Source organism: Phascolarctos cinereus, unplaced genomic scaffold (assembly GCF_003287225.1).
Source record: "Phascolarctos cinereus isolate Bilbo 61053 unplaced genomic scaffold, phaCin_HiC Scaffold_2;HRSCAF=192, whole genome shotgun sequence".
Taxonomy (NCBI): domain Eukaryota; kingdom Metazoa; phylum Chordata; class Mammalia; order Diprotodontia; family Phascolarctidae; genus Phascolarctos; species Phascolarctos cinereus.
The window spans coordinates 248,849,752-248,869,201 of NW_027555625.1; the positions used below are offsets into that span (position 1 = coordinate 248,849,752).

Here is a 19,450-nt window from a genome sequence, read left to right on the forward strand (position 1 = left end):
AAAGGTTAAGCACTTTTTGCCCAGTGTTACACAGCCAACATTATGTCAGACGCAGTGCTTTCCACAGGTCATCCTGACTCTTGGCAGGTACTCTGGTCATTATAGTGAGCATTACACCATCCCTCAATTAGACTTTATGACTTGAAAATCTTTTCGTTTTTTACCTTTGTGTCAAGTTTTGTCAGATTGCTGTGGCTTCAGCATCTATCATTGATGAAGCAAGGTGCCGTTCCAAGTGTGAGATATATCCAATGATATGAAGTAGGCCTTCTTCTCAAGGAGGTTATATTATAATAAGCAGTATTTGAGGGAAGGCAGAAGGAAAATCAGATAAGTACTTATGATAAAAGGAGATTGTGATACATCCAAAGAACCAATCAAAATGCCATGGGAAATTCAAGGGAGGAGAAATCACCATCACTGTAGTGGGGTTGGTGGAGGTGGGGAGTCAAGGATGGCTTCTATTTCTGGAATTTATAGGAACCTTTCCCTTTCATAGCTACAACTAGCTGGACTAATTCAGTTGGGGGTGGGAGTGGAGGGGGAAGTAGTGCAATGGTGAATCTGGCAATCATAGGACTGTTTCTGGGAAAGCATCAGCAAGGGCCGGCCAGGGATGATCTCAGTGTCTATGGAGGTTGTGTTCATGGAGGAAGGGGACCAGGTAATAGCTTCCTTTTTTCATTATTCTTGCTTATTTGTTCCTAACCTCAGTTGTTTCTAAGCTATAGAAGGAGTACAAAAGCTGTCACCATCTAAATTGTAGCACCCCAGTACAAAGCTGTGGTCACTGTGCCTGGTTGTGGCCCTGAGAAACCCCTTCTCCCACAAAAAAGTAACAAATATAATAATAATAGCTAGCATTGATATAATATTTTAAGGTTTGCAAAGTACTTTACATAAGTTATCTTGTTTTTCAACAACCATTGGGGAGTAGGTGTTATTATTGTCCCCCTCTTACAGATGAGGAAACTGAGGCTGAGAGAGAGATTAAATAATTTGCCTAGGATGGCACAGTTAGTAAATGTCTATGATAGGATTTGAACTCCGGGCTTCCTGACTGAAAAGCTAACACTCTATCCCTTATACCACCTAGCTTCCTATAATTTAACATTAATATAAATTCTAGCTTCCTATAATTTAACATCAATATAAATTCTAGATTCCTATAATTTAACATTAATATAAATTCTTTGAGAGGCATCATGTCATAAAGGATAGCCAGTCTACAAGTTCAAAGCCTGGCACTGATCTGTATTGGTAGAGGGGGTTTTCCCCAGGACTTCCCTAGAGGGATGAAATCATAGTCCGGTTTAAAGATATATATTTATTTCCTCAGTAAGGTGAAGCCCCATTAAAACTTGGCTTGCCTACCACACACATTTGCATATGCCATGACTCCATTCAATTTCTCTCCACCCTAGCAACCAGTCCCTTGAAAATCTAACAAAACGTGCTGAGTCTGTAGCATAAGTGTTGAGCAGAGTTCCCTTTACTAGGGTTAGACAGGGCACTGCTTCAAATGAATGAAGGAGAATAGCTGTCCCTGTTGACTTGTGGTGTAGCTCTGAGATGAACTCTATGTGGAAGGCTATTTCCCGGGGCTGCCCTGATCCGCCTCATTATGAGGAAGCAGCATCCTCCTCAATGCATTTTTCAGCTTTACAACCGTACCCCCTGCCAGTGTCATCCAAGATGAGTCTTGGGGCGTTACTCAAAGGGGGCTCTGTTGGAAGCCGGGCCCTGTTGACCCACCAGCTAAATGCCTGCCTTTCCTTCCGAGTCAGCGAGCTTTCACAAGCTCCCTTTCTAGTCATCTCTGTGACAGAGTGCCTTGGGAATGTGACCTTTTTTCTCTTTCTATGACCCAGAAACTCTTCTTCAGGGTCTTCTGCCTTCAGACCTTGCAAATACTCCCAGGGTTCTAAACTCACTGCTCAGTATCCCCAGATAAGCCGCAGCACCAGCAGATTTCCTTGTCTTCGTGCCCTGTAAGGCTCTTCCTTTGTTCTCTCTTCTGTCAGCAGAAGAAAAATTAGTTCCTCAGTTTTCAAGCCTGTAAAACTAAAGGTTATTAATTCTGCTCCCTCTTAATGTCTGTATGTGTGGAATCTGCCGATAGAAACTACAATGACTGGCCTGGGAATTAACAGACTTGAGAGGAAACCCTAGTTCCATTGCCGAGTCTTCAGTGGGACAGTAATAAATTATTTTCCCTCTGATTCACTCTTTAAAATGGCAAAGAAACACCAGGACAATACAAATCACTCTTTGCAATAGGTCGGTACAGCATGACTGAGCCAGACACATCATCATCTCTGAATCAGGAATTAAAAGCAAACCTTGGGAGGAACTTGCCTTATCCATCTCAGAGTCATGTTCCTGCCAGTATCTTGACTTCCCTGGAGTAGATTTACCAGATCCTGTTACCTAATCATAAGCAAAGGAGAGTGTCTGTATCTCTTTTTTTTTTTTTTTTGGTTTTTAGGCAGCTGGGGTTAAGTGACTTGCCCAGGGTCACACAGCTAGTAAGTGTCAAGTGTTTGGTCTGAGGCCGGATTTGAACTCAGGTCCTCCTGATTTCAGGACCAGTGCTCTATCCACTGTGCCACCTAGCTGCCCCAGTCTCTATCTCTTTCTAAGTGAGAAGGGATTAGCAGGTGAGAAGCAGTAGATCACAAATCTCAAGGAGAAAATGTGGAAACAAGGCTGCTTTATGGACCTTTCTCTCTGTCCTTAAAGTAGAGCGTCTCAGGGGTCAAAAACCTAGTTGAGGCACTGGAAAGAGTGTTGATTTGGGGATCAAAAGATTTGGATTTGAGCCTGGAATCTACCACTTCTTTGCTGTGCAACTTTGGGCAAATAATTTCTTTCTGGACCTCAGTCTCTGTCTATTAAAAAAAAAAAGGTAGGAGGAAATTAATTCTCTGTCCATACCAAAAAAAAAAAATGCAGGGGGAGATGGATTAGAAAGATATCTAAGTTCCTTCTGGCTCTAATACTTTGTGATTTCTCCCCTCATCTTCTCCAGTCCATCCTCCATGCAGCTGTCAATTTAGTATTCGTAAAGCTCAGGTACAGTCATATCACTCCCTTTCAAGAAATCTCAATTGTTCCCTAATGCCCCTAGGATAAAATATGGATTCCGCTCTTAGCCATTTAGAGCCTTTCATTGTCAGACTCTGAGTTGGATTTCCAGATTGATTATAAATTATTCCCCCACGAGTACTACCTATTCTGGTCAAATTAACATGTGCGTTGCTGCCCTGTGTATGACATTCTGTCTCCCATTTCTGTCTTTGCCCCAGCTCTTCTTCATGCCTGGAATGCTATCCTCTCCTAACCTCTGCCTCTTAGAATCCCACCTTCCTTCAAAAGCCTCAGGTTACAAAATCATTCTGTATTTAATTTGTATTTATTTTGTATTTCATTATCCATAACATGCTATTTCAGTAAATTAAACTCCTTGAGGCTTGGGACTATGGATTTTGTCTTGTTATCAACAGTGCCTAGTATAGTGATATCTAGAACATGCTAGCACCTAATAAATGCTGCCTAGATTCAGACGATATAATCACTTTACTAAGTAGTTTTTAGTCACTTATGAGTTCATCCAAATAATACTTTTGGGGGGAAAAAACAACAACTCAGGACTTGCAATTTGATTCTGATTTGCATTTTTCATTTCCGGTCTTCTGACCTCCTGTTCTCCAGCTCACTCTGGCTGCTGCTTCGAAACCCTACATTCATCCTGCTCTGCTTAGCTGGGGCAACGGAGGCCACCCTCATTGCTGGCATGTCAACTTTTGGACCCAAGTTCCTCGAATCACAGTTCAGTTTAAGTGCTTCTGAAGCTGCTACCTTATTCGGTAAGAAACAGAATGTGTGAGTTTTTCTTGGGATCTCTCTGCAGAGAGAGCCTTTGAATAATTCAGTCAGATATCTAATGAACCTTCAGAAGTGTTGAAGAAGCTCTTTTCATAGTGCACTGTGACTCCTGTGATTGCCTCAGTGTCAATGAGAGTGTAATCACTAACCAATAGGAATTCATAGACTTTGGGGAGATTTGAGTTTCGAAGTCACAGTCAACCAATCTCCCTAGTACACAAATGCTGACCTTTGGCCAGTCCTTCGACTCCTTTCCTCTTGCCAGATGTGAGGTATCCTAGCCCCAATTTGGGAGGACAATACCTAAGTTTTCTTGTTACTGTGTTATTGTTTTGTTTAATCGTTTTTCAGTTGTGTCCAACTCTTCATGACCCCATTTGGGTTTTTTTTTTAACAGAGATACTGGAGTGGTTTGCCATTTACTTCTCCAGCTCATTTTACAGATAAGGAAATGGAGGCAAACAGGGTTAAGTGACTTGCCCATGGTCACACAGCTAAAAAGTATCTGAGGCCAGATTAGAACTCAGGAAGAGGAGTCTTCCTGACTCCAGATCCAGCACTCTATTAACTGCACCATCTAGCTGCCCGTGTTGCTGTGGTGACATAGAAATTTTTCCTTTCCTTTTTGGCATTAAGCATCCTTAAAATGGGAGAGGGGACCAATCTTTATAGCAAAGTGATTCTCCCAAGCAATCAGGTTCTCAAAGTTAAATACTACAACTTCGATTGTTTCAATTTTTAAATGCTTAAATGTGTGTCAATGTGGTCAGATTAGGCACAAGGTAGCAGGCAAGCTGTAATTTTCAAAATACTGCACCACTTAGTATATATTGGCTGGCAGCAGCCATCCTTCCTCCAAAGCATTGTGAAACTTCCTTCTCTACCAAACATAGAGTTTCTTTCTTTCATCTCCAGGGCCCATAGTGAATTGGCAGCTAGTGGACATGACTGGTAGAATACTGGACTTGGTGTTAGAAAGACCTATGTTCAAATCCTGCCTAGGATGTTTACTTGCTGATTGGCAGTTAGTTGGAAAAATTGGTATAATTCTAAACTTAGTGTTGGAAAGATTTGTGTTCAAATCCTTTCTCAGACCCTTCATTCTGTATTCTCGGGCAAGTCTCAGCTTCAGTTTTCCTTATCTGTCAAATTGGGACAATAATAGTACCTACCTCACAGAATTATTTTGAGGACCAAATGAGTTACATAAAGCACTTTACAAACCTTAAAGTGACATATAAATGCTAAGTATTATCATTATTGTTGTTGTTGTTATTATTATTATTATTATTATTATTTGCATCCATATTAAACTGTGAATGTGATTATTTTAGGTGGCTAGAAGTCCACCTCCTACATGGCATCATGCTTCCCTGTTCCCCCTCCAACACACACACACACACACACACACACACACACACACAGAAACAGGCAGGCTCACGGGCACATACACGCACACACCTGTGAAGCTTGAGTTGTTTTCAGCTCTGATGTGGGACCTTAGTATATAGGAGATCTTATCCCACAGTCTCAAATAATAGGTTAGATTTCAAGAGACAGAAATTTAGGGTCCTTTGCCCAGTACTCATATTTTTCTTGTGTTCTGCAACCACGTTTCTTGGACCAAATGCAGATTAGCCATTCAAATAAAGCCTTATTTCTTCTGGAATCCTGCATTTTGCTCGAGCAATCAAGAAGCACTTTTTAAGTGCTTGCTTTGTGCTAGGCACTATGCTATGTAGTGGTGTTAGGAACTTACATTTCTGTTTCTGAAGTCACTTCCGGTTCTAAATCTATGAGCCTTTGCTCCTTCATAAATAATACCCTCCGAATGAAATAGACTAAGTACCTCACTTCGTCTGAGTAATATTTTCTAACTGTCCTCTGGTGCAGAAAGGTGTCCTCAGCTCCAGCAGTGTCCTAGTCCTTGAATTATAATAATAATTATTCATATTTTGCCACCTGAATTAGAACAAAAGCTTCTTGAGAGCAGGAATCCCTTTTTTATAGTATTTTATTTTTTTCTCCAATTACATGTAAAGAATTTTTAACAATTTTTTAAAATGTTGAGTTCCAAGTTTTCTCCTTCCCTCCCTAAGATATTAAGCAATTTGATATAGGTTATGTCTGTGCTATAATGTCAAACGTTTCCATATTAATCGTGTTGTAAAAGAAGATATGGGCCAAAAGAAAATCACCAAGAAAAAAATAAAGTGAAGTAGCATGTTTGATCTTCATTCAGACTCCATTAGACTTTCTCTGGATGTGGATAGCATTTTCCATCATGAATCTTTTGGAATTGTCTTGGATCATTGTATTGAGGAGAAGAGCTAAGTCATTCATAGTTCTTCATTGCACAATGTTGCTGATACTGTGTACAATGTTCTCCTGGTTCTGCTCACTTCACTTTGCATCAGCTCATGTAAGCCTTTCCAGGTTTTTCTGAAATCCGGAGGGCAGAAATTCTCTTTAACTTTTGTCTTTATGTCCCCACTGCATAGCACAGTATCTGACTCAGAGTAGGCACTTAATTAGTGCTTGAAGAATTGATTTACAAATCACTTTCTTCAAGTTTTTCAGAGCCCTTTACATGCATTATCTCATTTGTCCCTGAAGCTTACCTAATCTAGTGATGAAGAGTGGACTCAAAGCCACCTTCAGCAGTCTCCTTCTTGTCCTTTATAGGTGTATCAATGTAATTCTCTTTCTTGTAGGTTACCTGGTGGTACCAGCAGGGGGAGGAGGTACATTCCTTGGTGGATTCTTCGTGAACAAATTTAAGCTCCGCTGCTCAGGAATTATTAAGTTCTGCCTTTTTTGCACATTGATAAGCCTGTTAGCAATCTGCATATTTTTCATGCACTGTCCAAACATGCCTATGGCTGGTGTGACACTTAAGTATAATGGGAGGTAAGAGCCCAGAGCTTATGTTTTGGTTGGAATGGCACACAGTGATTAGAAGAAACATAACATGAGAAACAAAAGTGTTTACTGGGGTGGAGCATTTCAGGAGAGATCTGAATGTGGAACAGAGATGGGACTTCAGGTAGAGTTAGGATGTCTAGCCTTTAATAGATCTTGAATGTTCCCATAAAATGGAAGATGGATTACCAGGTGGTAAAGGTACTTTTAACAAACTGTTGGTTGAGAAAACAGACAATTATAGTGGATAGATGACTGAATTTAGAGACAGAGGCCCAAGACTGATGCCTACTTCTGCCACTTACTATTTTTGTGAACCTCAGTAAGTTGCTTCCCTTCTTGGGTAGAGAGGCAAGTGGTCTAATGGCTGGAGTTCTAGACCTGGGAGAAGGAAGATCCAAATTAAATGCCCACCTCTGACACCGTGACAATGGGCAAGCCATTTAAATTCTGGGAACCTCGATTTCCTCATCTCTAAAATGGGGATAGTAATTCAGGCAATACCTACTTCACCGGAGATATTGTGAGGCTCAAATGAGGTAATTTATATTAAATGCTTTGCAGACTTTAGTGTTTTATAAATGTGTATTTTGTCTATTATTCTTGGGGAACCTCAGTTTGTGAGGAACTGGCTCAGAGTAGATGAACTCTAAGATCTCTCCAACCTCCAAATCTTATGATTCTATAATTATTTCTCAGACCTAAAAAATTAGAGAGAATGTCTCCATTCCTCTAAAATTATAGGTGATAGGATGCTACAGGAGAAACAACAGATTAATTGATCACATTTTTTTCACATGGGAGAATTTAAAGCATATTTGTCTTTTGAAAGAAAATTTTAGTTTTTTTTTTCCTGTTTCCCACCAATCTTCTCAGTGGCTTTTAAAATTCCTTAGTCATGTATTTAACCCCCCCCCCACCGCACGTCCCCATGATTTGGTTCCAATCTACTTTACCAGGCTTATTTTACAGTGTCTGTCTCCATTATACTCTCTATGTCCCAACCGAACTAACTACTAGCTATTCTTTGAACTTGCTATGCTATCTCCTGGCTCTTGCCTTGTCCAGGCCATCCCACATTCTTGGCTTGCATCCGTCCCTCAACCTCCTTGGAAGAACTGCTTCCTTTTTTCAAGGCTCAGCTCAGGTGCCACCTTCCTCTGAAGCCTTCCCTTATTTCTCCCAACTACGTGAAAGTATTCTTTCCTACCTTGTATTTTCTAAATGCATTTTGGCTGAATCTCTCTTTTGCCCCCATCACACTCTACCTAACGTTATAATGTGGTATTTCTCTGTGCAAATGAGGTCAAAGCTGTAATTAGCACATGACAACCAGTGCTTCATCCCAGGATGCTAACAGTCAGGCAGCATACAGTCGGCTTCCATGCTTTGCATTTCTTCTGTAGCTTTGCATTACCCAGTGTGATCATCTCCTGCTTCTTTTCTTAGACCCTCAATGATACCTTTGCTCTTATATACCTCTCCCAGGGCTTGTCTGTCTGCCTTGCCTTCCCCCCAGTACCTGCATGTTAGCACAGCTGTATCCACCCCAGGTAGACTGCTTGCATTGTGATGCCAGGCCTGGAGACCTGTGCCATGTGAGATTCTTGGGGTCTGTGGGAATGGCAGTGATGCTACTCTCTCCAGCAGCTGCTTTGAAGTCTAGGCCTCTCCTGGCCCCCAACCAAATCTGGTCCAGGTGCCAGATGTCTTAGTTATGACTCTGCATGTCATATACTCCTCCCTACTCCCAGCTGGCTATAAATTCCTTGAGAATAGGGAATATATCACTTTTATGTGCCTGTCACATAATAGTTACTTAATAAATGTTTGCTGAATTGGATCTCCTGTTTCCTCTAGTGTGTTGCCAGAAGGCAGTCTACAGCTGTTGGCTTCCTGCAATGAGAAATGTGGGTGTCTGAGGGAGATCTACAGTCCGGTGTGTGGTACAGACAATGTGATGTACTACTCTCCCTGCCATGCTGGGTGCTCCACAGTGTCCGTACTTCCAGAAGGGGACAAGAAGGTAGGTGACACTGTCTCCAGTGGCTTACTTCTATGAGAAACTTTGACGTGATCCATTCCTTCCATTGGGTAATTGATAATTGGTCTGATGTTGTTGGGCTTCCCAGGTTTACCGTGACTGTAGCTGTATTCCTCAGCATTTCCCTTCTCGTTTGGGTCATGCTACAGCAGGGAAATGCACTTCATCTTGTCAGAGAAAGTCCCTTCTTCTGGTTTTCGTATTCGTTGTAATTTTATTTACATTCCTAAGCAGCATTCCTGCTTTAACTGCAACTTTACGGTAAGAAACAGGGTGGGGTTTTTGATCTGTACTAAAGCCTTGCTTTCAGCAAGGTAAGCTCTGGAACGTCATGAGCCCAGCAAACCAGTGGCTGAGATTATGCCCGTGATTTCTTGAATAATTTTCTCTAATGGGACCAAATTTGTATTATGTTGGGTGATTATAGCATCATAGATTTAAGGATGGAAGGGACTTCAGAGATTACCCAATCCAAGCCCCTCATTTTACAGATGAGAAATTCGAATCCCCAAGAAAGGAAATGACCTAGACACAGTTAAATAGCAGAACCATGATTCAAACCCAGGCCTACTGATTCAAAGTCCAGTGTCCTCATCATTGGGCCATACTACCACTGAATGAGTTAAATGGCCCTAAGAATGCTCTTCCTACCATACTCATGAAATAAAACTCTGAACCCCCAAAAGACATGTTATTGTACCTGCCACTCCTGAGGTGTGTTCTGAAATAGGCATGGTGTAATTGGCACTGTAGTATTTAAAGAATACCATTTTTGTATACCCTTTTAACTCTGACACTTTCTATTATAGGTGTGTCTCTGACCGGCAGAGATCCTTTGCACTAGGAATTCAATGGATTGTAGTACGCACTCTAGGTACAGTATAGTATATAAAAGGAGATGCTATCTTGGAGCCCCCATGTGTTTTCTTCTGCTCATAACATCAGGGGTAGTCAAAAGGCCTTTATGTGCAATTCAAGAAGGTTATTTGACTAACTCTTAAGGGATGAATTTAACTTTCTCCAAAAACCCATCACATGGATTTTAATGAGCGATGTCATGAAGACATTGGTTCATACACCAAAACATCTTTCCCTCAAAATCTTCCCCTCTTCCAGATTTCCCTATTACTGTCAAGGGCACTACCATCCTTCCAATCACCCAAAGCTAGCAACCTTGGTTTTGTCCTTACTCCTCTCTCTCATCCCACATAGCCAATCCATTGCCAAATCTTGTCATTTCTACCTTTGTAGCATCCCTCATATATGTCTCCTTCTCTGCATTCACACAGCCATGACCCTGGTGCAGGCTTTCATCACCTCTTGCCTGAACTATTGTAACAACTACCTTCCAACCTCAAGACTCTGCCCACTCCAATAATCCTCCACTCAGTTTCCAAACTGGTTTTCCTATAATGCACAGATCTGACCATGTCAGCCTTCTACTTAATGAACTCTTTATTACCTCCAAAATCAATTTTTTGAAAAATCTCTCTTTGGTATTTAAAACCTTTTCTACCCCAGCCCCTTCCTCCTTTTTCTGCCTCATTAGACTTTTCACACTCTATAATGAAACTACGCTGGCCTACTTGAAATGTCTGGCACAGAGCAATCCGCCCCCCCCTCCGCCCGTGCTTCTGCTCTGTCTGTCCCTTACATCTAGATTTCTCTCACTCTTTACCTCCCCCTCTTAGCTTCCCTGGTGTCCTTCAAGATCCAGCTCATATCTCACCTTCAGCAAGAAGCCTTTCTCTGTCCTCTAGCTGTTAGTGCATTGCCCTGATTATCTCTTACCTACTCCGTGTATCTTGTATATACCTAGTGAATTACTTGTTGTCTCTCCATTAGAATGGGAGCTCCTGAGGGAAGGGCCTTTTTCCTTAGCCTTCCTTTGTGTTTCTACTACTTAGAACAGTGCCTGGATCATAGAAAGTGCTTACTAAATACTTGTTGACTGACCATAGGACTAACATGAAGACACAACTTATAGGAGCTCTGTTCACACAAAATTCTATTTATTTATTTATTTTTGGCTAAGCAGTGGAGTTAGGTGACTTACCCAGGGTCACACAGCTAGTAAGTGTCAAGTGCCTGAGGCTGGATTTGAACTCGGGTCCTCCTGAATCCAGGACCAGTGCTCTATCCACTGTGCCACCTAGCTGCCCTAACGTTCTATTTCTTTACCTACAGGTGGAATTCCAGGCCCAATCGCCTTTGGCTGGGTGATTGATAAAGCTTGCTTACTCTGGCAGGACCAATGCGGAGATCAGGGATCCTGCTACATTTATCAGAACTCTGCCATGAGCCACTACACCCTCATTGCCGGAATTGTTTACAAGGTGAGTTAGGACCATATCTTATTTCTTGAGTTTGTGTCATGTCAGTAGTAATTAGGAGCTCTGCAGGCAACATTTCAAGAGTCTGTTTGAGTATGAAAAATATTTTTTGTACTTTACTCATAGTAGGGCTTGCCAAAAATCAGCAAAAAATCATCTATATTCTTAAACTTGAACTAGGGTCTTCAACCAGTAGATTCTGTGCTCTGGTTGGTGCTGCCATGCCCTCTTCTCTATCTTACTACCATCTTCCCAGGGAAAAAGAACTTAGACAATAGTAATACTCCCTTTCAGTCTGCCTAGGGGCTTTAGCTGTCAAGATTCACAGTCATTTTCCTTCAGTGAACTTGAGGCATCAAGAAAATGAGAAGTAGTTCTTCCTCACCAAAGGACTAAGTTGCGTATTTCATTCTACATATTAACATTTTGATTGATGTGCTGGTGTTGGTGTCATTCTTTTCCTTGATGGTATCTATTTCCTCCAGGTATCCTTAATTCTTAAATTCTGAAGGCAGTCTTCTTCATCGTGTCCCTCTTTAATTACAGCATTAGAAAAATGTAGATTCTAATTCCTTAGAAAATTCTATGTTTGGGGCAGCTAGGTGGTGCAGTGGATAGAGCACTGGCCCTGAATTCAGAAGGACCTGAGTTCAAATCCGGCCTCAGACACATAACACTTACTAGCTGTGTGACTCTGGGCAAGTCACTTAACTCCATTGCCTAGCCAAAAAAAAAAAATTCTATGTTGACTTACTCAATAATTGGTACAACTCAAAAAAGAATGGAAAAAAATACTGACTTTGAAGTCAAAAACCTACCCCTGACACTTATGTTACCTTAGGCATATATATATATATATATATACACACATATATATATGTGTATATATATATATATGTATGCATGTATGTATATATGTGTATATATATATATGTATGCATGTATGTATATATGTATATGTATGTATGTACAACTCAAAGAGGAATGGAAAAAAATACTGACTTTGAAGTCAAAAACCTACCCCTGACACTTATGTTACCTTAGGCATATATATATGTATGTGTGTATATATGTATATGTATGTGTGTGTGTGTGTGTGTGTGTGTGTGTGTGTGTGTGTATCGTTTAACATCCCAGGCTCTTAGTTTTCTCGTCTGTAGAATTAGAGAGTTGAGTGCCATGGCCTCTGAGGTCCCTTCTAGCTCTGTGACCCCATATGGCAGGATTAGAAGGGAACTACAAGGCCTGCTTACTCAGAATGTCATTGAGATAGCTAGGGTGCATAGTGAATAGAATACTGAGCTTGGAGTCAAGAGGACCTGATTTCATATCCTCCCCCAGATGCTTAATAGTTGTGTGACAATGGGAAAACCATTGATCTCTCTCACATCCAGCTTCCTCATTTGAGAAAGGTTGACTTGATTAATGTCCAGCTCTAAGTCTATGGTTCCATGATAATTACAACTCATATTTTTCACATTGGGAAAGAAGGAAGCAGCTCAACTAGAATTTAAAATATCAAATCCTTGGATTTCGTTCTTGTCTTTGGAAAGGTTTGTCATGAAGTCTATCGACACAGAATCTACCTAGGATAGGGGTCCTTACTTTAGGTAATAATATCCTCATCTACAAATAAGAAAATGTTTAATTTTCAGGTGTGGCCAATGATGTCATTTGGTTTCCTTTTATTACTGAGCCTATTTAACATAAAATTAAATGTACATTACAATATTTTAGGATCATATTGAAAACTGGAAGGAACCTCAGAGAATATCTTAGCCTTTTGTGCATGTCATAGACCCTTTTTGCAGTCCACGGCAAAGCCCATGGACCTCTTCTCAGGATAACATTTTTGAATGTGTAAAATAAAATACATAGGGTTACAAATAGAGCTGTGCTGGCAAATGTTTAACAACTAGCGATCTAGAAGAAAAAAATTACCCACCACATACTTTTAAATTTAATCGGCATATTAACATTTTTTCCATTCCTTCATTAAGTCTAGACACTTAAGAAAACAATAAATCAAGCCCTGATTTGTAGCATTTGCTCATTTCTGAAGTGTAAATGCTCATGCTGAAAATTTCACAATTGGCTCCTGGGGCTGGTGTGAGCTGGCTCCATTACACCCCTTGGACTTACAAAGAAAATCAATTATGCTGAAATAGAGCAATCAAAATATCTTTAAAAATAAGTTCACAGACTCAAGGTTAAGAACACCTAATCTAGCCTAACCTGGGAGTGTTAAATAGAGGTGAGTCTTTAAATATAAAATTGCGGTCTTGTACAATGTGGCAAGAACTAGCCGCCAACACTCTTTTCAGTTATCAGTGGAAAGGGTAGCTATGCATCATGCCATATTGTCTGTGAAGAACAATGACTTCTACATTAAATGAAGCCTTCCAACACTATTACAAATGGTCAAAAGAAGTCAAGATGAAGGACATAAGAACATAACATGTTGGCTTAATGTTTAAAAAGAGACTATTTAGCCCTCTATAGGACAGGCACTGGACATGCAATTTCATTGCCATAGGGAACTATGTTTACCCATACAGCCCATATGGGTGGATCTTCCTGGCTTTGAGGCCAGCACTATCTACTATGCCACACTGCCTCTTATTGCCCTCTCTAGCTAAAGTAAATGCAATAATTCCAAATTATTCAAAGTCTAAGCAAATATTCAAGTATGTACTGGAGGTTTTTTTTTTAAGAAACCTTCAATTCACATAGTTGTTAATGGTCATTAGTAAGTTGAAATATACCCACTGACAGTGCTTCTAAATAATTATAGCTAACATTTACATTAAGCCTACTATGTACCAGACACAATGCTAAGGACTTTACAAATATTATTTTATTTGATCCTCGCAATAACTCTGGGAGGTTGGTGTTCTTACTATCCCCATTTTACAGATACAGAAACCAAAGCAAAGAGATATTAAGAGACTTGATAGTCACACAGCTAGTATGTGTCTGAGACCAGATTTGAACCTTGGTCTTCCTAAGTCTAAGCTCGGAACTCTACTTTGCTTTTGAACTAACAGTTGTACTTTTCACAACTGATAATAGTCCTTCACATGTAACTTAAACATTTGTTGAATGAATTTATTCATATTTAAATTTGAACTCACTGATCACTCAACAAATATTGAATTCATTCAGATGTGGAAGAGAGATAGACATGTGCTTTAATTGGTGTAGGGAACTCACAGATGAGAAAACTAGCTCTACTAATGCGGGTTGGCACCCACTATACAGCTTATAGTCTTACAGAGTCCCTTGAATATTGAGAAGTAAATGATTGGCAGATTGTCATCATCACCACCAATCATGTATTCAACACCAGAGATATAAATTTCCCAGCATGGGGCTACCCCCATGCTGTTTTCTCTCAGCTCCCAGAATGACCTACAGTAGAACACCATACTAAGAGGTTGCTTGGGCATTCTGACAGGGGTCAGGGAGCTTATGCCTGCTGAAATTTAAATCTAGGATATTTGAAAAAGGGATTATTACCTTTAAGAGAAAATGAAAGTTGTAGTTGTAAATTCTGACCTTGCCCTTCTAGTATCCTATCTCTTTTGGGAAACTCTATTAGGCTTTTAATTTTTTGATATATCAGCAAAAAAACCCAAAACAAACTAAAACCAACTCTTTTTTTTTCCATAGGTGTTTGGGATTGTTTTCTTTGGCTCAGCCTATTTGCTGTATAAGCCACCAAGAGGCTCCTCAGACTCCCCAGTAGCATCTCCTCCCAGCAGTTCAAGTGCTTCTGAAAATACCACTGACCTCCAGGAGCGTGGCTCTGTCCTACAAACCCAGAACAGTGTTTAAACATTGCGCTGTGTCTCTCCGTATCAGCCCCACGTCCCAATGTATTGCTGAAATCCCCATTTAATTTCATCACTTACATCTGTACCCAATAGTGTGAGTTTTTCCCAGAAGGGCTAACTAAGCACTTATTTATTCTTCTTAACAGAACTGATAGACCATTCTGAAGTGCTCCAATCCATTTTTACCCTCTAAAAAGCACATGTTGGACTCTCATGTTTGAGAGTAACTGAAAAACTTCTTATTATTGAGACAAACTGATGGGTTAAGTTTTGATTTCCTCAGTGAAGGAAAGTAAACTTGTTCTAGTCACAGGTAAGCACGATGGGAGAAAGAAGGGAAGAATGAGGCCAGCCCTGGACATAGGAGAAGAGCATGAAGTTCCTCTGTTCTAACTCTGCCTCCTCATAAGAAAAGGTGGTAGCAGGAAGAAGAAACTAAACAGCAGAAACAGGAAGGAAACAATGGCCTGGACTTCATGGGAAGTCAGGAGGGCCTGTCTGAATCCACCACTACCACCACCATCACCATACATGACTTCATAGTTGCCATTCAGGGTGTCTTAGAAGGACTCCTATTTGATCTTGGGAGCTGAAGACTCAGCCAGGTCAGCACAAGGAATGTCAGACCCTACCTTGGTCTTCCTTATGTTCTGTCACTGCCAAAGCCTCTGATCGTGTACCCTTTCCTAAGCTCCTTTGGTTCCTCAACTGTGGTTTCTATTTCAGTATACTTTTTTTGAAACAGGTGGTCTTGGAAGACATCTAAGGATCCACTTGAATGCATTGAAAGCTTTTTTTTTTTAAATAGAGACACGAAACAAGGATCTATGCAATTTTAGATTAGCTTTTAAAAAACTATCAAATGGCTGAGTTTGTTTGAGAGTATGTGTGAATTTTGGAATTTGTTGTTGGAGTATTTTTTTGGAGGGAGGGGGGAAATTAGTTTGATGGTTTCTTCATAGGCTCCCTGATATGTAGACTTTTAAAAAATGTGCTGTATTTTTCATTGAATCTTATTGGTGAATGTACAAAATTATTGTTCTTTCTTGGAGAAAACTACTGATAAGCTGTCTAGTAGGAAGATAGAGCCAAACCTCTCTCTCTCTCTCTCTCTCTCTCTCTCTCTCTCTCTCTCTCTCTCTCTCTCTGTATGTCTCTCTCTCTCAGCCTCATATTTGTACACATAAGCACAACTGGTATTTATTTATGAAGATATTGCCCAGTATGACTTCAATCCTGAGTGTGACAAAGGAAACTTTTCTACCTACAAATAGATCCTCTGGAGGCCCTTTTAAAAATCAGTCCACTGAATCAAGTTACAGTCCATCACGGCCTCGGTTGTCTTCATAAATTGCCTACACTTTGATTTTTTTAAGTATGTGTTCTGACAGGGAAAGGCATGAAAGCAGTTAAGCTATAGTACCATGAGAAATGGTTTTCCTTTGTGTATATCTTTTTTCTTTTTGCTGACCATTACAATGTAGGAGAACTGCTCTGTAACCACATTGCCCCCCTCAAGCACTCACTGGAGTTTTCCTTGACCATTTAGTCTGCAGTGAATACTTGACTTGGACCATTACGGGAGGAGCCTTTGAGAAGGGGGCCATTCACACAGATAAAGTGAGACATAATTTAAGTAAATATTTATGAAGCTGCAGCTTTTAGGCCAGATAGCTAGTGTATAGAAAGTGTGACTAAACTGGATGCTCAGATGTGAAGCTCATGATATGTGCTGGTATAAAATCAGGAGCTTAAACTTCATAAAAAGTTTGTGTGCATTTACCATGTCCTCGATGAAATTGTATGTATGTACATGTGCTGTATTTTTAATATTTAAAGATTTCCACCCCCTCCACAACAAAGTCCTATATTTCTATGAATTCTGAATTGACTAGTTTTTTAACAAGGTCTTTGTATAAACTTTATTAGCTCTAAACTTGGTTAAAGGGCAAAGAGCACTTCTGACCTCATGGGCCACCCAGCCGAAATGCCAAGTGCCATCCTAGGTTCTTTTTGTTTTCCTGTGTCCTCTGAATGATATTTTGCTTGCCTGAAGTCCATTGAGTCCCAGGGATGTGAAGCCTTTGGGATCAAGGGCAAATGTGCTCCTACTTAGAGCACAAGTACTTCCTGCTGGATTAGGACCAGTCAGCACAATTGAATGAAGTTCCTATGTTTGGGAAAGCCTGGATAAAAGTCAGCCACTCCCCTCCTGGTAGCCCTGGTGTTGGAGGGGTGTGTGTGTGTGTGTGTGTGTGTGTGTGTGTGTGTGTGTGTGTGTGTGTGTGTTTGGGGAGAAATGGACAAGCTATCTCCTCACTTCCAGCTTTAAAGGTAGTGTAGCCTAAACCTAATATGAGGGTGGGTAGCAAGGGGGTTAGATTTATTGATCCATTCCTCGGGATCATCAGCCTGCCGTTCCTCAAGAGCTCTGTACATTGGATCATGGACTATATGGAATTCCTGTTAATGTAGGGATGGTTTTATGGAGAAGAAATCCTCTAGCTTGGGGCTGAGATTTTCTCAGGTGGTCATTAAGATACTGAGTTTTGACACCTGTGAGAGTGCGGTGGTGGGAGGAACAAAACCTGAAACTCCCACAAGAGAAGGCTTTGTCTAAAAGGGACATTTCTGTTGAGTGGCCCTAGCTGCTGACTACCTTTCTACTCTTTGATATCCTGACCTGAATTCTTGGAGGAGAAATGATCCTTTGGAATTAGACTAATGGGCCTGGGAGAGGGGGGATAAAAAAGGAACGTTGATGCCAAGTTCATGATAAACTTTTGAACCTGAAATAAAACCATCAGAATGATATAAGTCCAAAACTAGGCGCTTTGCAGAGATCAGGACATTGTATTACCACTTGACCATTTGTACAACATTGAGAGACAGAAAAATAAAATGGATGCTTTAATGTACAAATAATAAGTTGAGGAAATGTGAATTTGTAATATTTATCCTAGAGGGCCAACCCAACTGTCTTGGTTAACCCAATTTCCTGGCTGTCAGAAGTATGAAAGTTTGGTTTTTTTCTAAATAAGCACAACTTTAAAAGATTGCTCTCTAGAGAAAGTGGAAGCTTGTGGTAAATCACGGAGCACAAAACAACATTATGTGAAGTATTGCATCCCTGGCTTCTTTATATAAAGGACTGGTATTCGCTGACCCACAATGATGAACTTGTCATCCTGGGGCTGGGTTCATCGGGCTCTATAATAGCTCTCAGTTCTTTCTCCGTGGCAGCCAGATATCATGCTGACTGATTTTCATGCACTCTCAGTTCTTGGAGGAGAAATGTCAACCAGGGTCAAGGCTGCATTCTTGAAAAGTATTAAAGGCAACGGAGGCCTTTGTGTGGTAATGTGTTGTCCATTGTGGTACAGTGAATAAAGTATAAAAATTAAATGTCCTTGGAAAATTTTGTGCTATTTGTTTGGTCTGGAGAAGAGGGCGTTGAGAAAAAAAGGGTTATGGAAATGGAGACAAGAGGGGAAGGGGTGGAGATGAAGATGGGTTTGAGGATACTGCTTGTTTTTTTTTCTCCTTCCTGAATGTTAAACTTCTTATGCTGTCATTCTCTTGGACGGCAGCAGCGATACAGCTCAATGCCTGACTCCTAAATAAATTATATTCACTTCTCCTTGGTATGCATGAGATAAAAATGAACAAAGATGGGATGGCAGGCAGCATGGAGCAGTGGAAAGAAGGCTGGATTTGGAGTCAGGCCCCCAGTTTAGACTCCAGCCCTGCCACATACTAACTCTGTGACTTGGTGCAAGTCACTAACCCTTTCTGGGCTCTTATCCAATCCAATCAATATTTATTAAGCACCTACTATGTGCCAGGCACTGTGCTAAGCTCATTCCTCTCCTATAAAATGAGGAGGTTGGATCAGAAGACCTCTGCATTCCTTTCTAGCTCTAAGTTTATGATGACCTTCATTTAAAAAGTGCTATGTTCGGGGCAGCTAGGTGGCATAGTGGATAGAGCACCGGCCCTGAAAGTCAGGAGGACCTGAGTTCAAATCCGGTCTCAGACCAAACACTTGACTTACTAGCTGTGTGACCCTGGGCAAGTCACTTAATCCCAATTGCCTAAAAAACAAAACCAAAAAAAAGTGCTGTGTTCTAGGCACTAAACTAGGTGTAGGGGACAAAAAGATAACAATATGGATCATTTATTACTTGAAGAAATCCTAATGTCATGGATATGGTTACTTCTCACAATGAGGCGGAATCCATCTTGTATATCCAATTGAGAGTCTGGACTTCAAGTAATAGAAACACAGTAATAGTAATAGAAAAGTTAAAAAAGAAAAAATAATAGAACCAACATATAGAATGATTTTACATATATACATATTTGTTTCTAATGGTAGCCATCTCTAGGTTGGGGGGTGGGGAGAGGGGAAAAAAAGGGAAAAAAAT

General features: G+C 40.6%; 1 protein-coding gene across 1 annotated transcript in view; it reads left to right on the forward strand.

The window, feature by feature from the left end:
• Positions 1–18,432, forward strand: part of SLCO4A1 (solute carrier organic anion transporter family member 4A1) — an 82,129-nt gene extending 63,697 nt beyond the window's left edge. The window contains exons 6-12 of the mRNA XM_020981543.2: positions 3,715–3,869; positions 6,603–6,798; positions 8,671–8,836; positions 8,943–9,115; positions 9,664–9,728; positions 11,042–11,190; positions 14,860–18,432. Of these exons, the coding sequence (XP_020837202.1) occupies positions 3,715–3,869; positions 6,603–6,798; positions 8,671–8,836; positions 8,943–9,115; positions 9,664–9,728; positions 11,042–11,190; positions 14,860–15,024 (1,069 nt within the window). The 3' untranslated portion in view covers positions 15,025–18,432. The remainder of the gene's footprint in view (positions 1–3,714; positions 3,870–6,602; positions 6,799–8,670; positions 8,837–8,942; positions 9,116–9,663; positions 9,729–11,041; positions 11,191–14,859) is intronic.
• Positions 18,433–19,450: the final 1,018 nt, after the last annotated feature.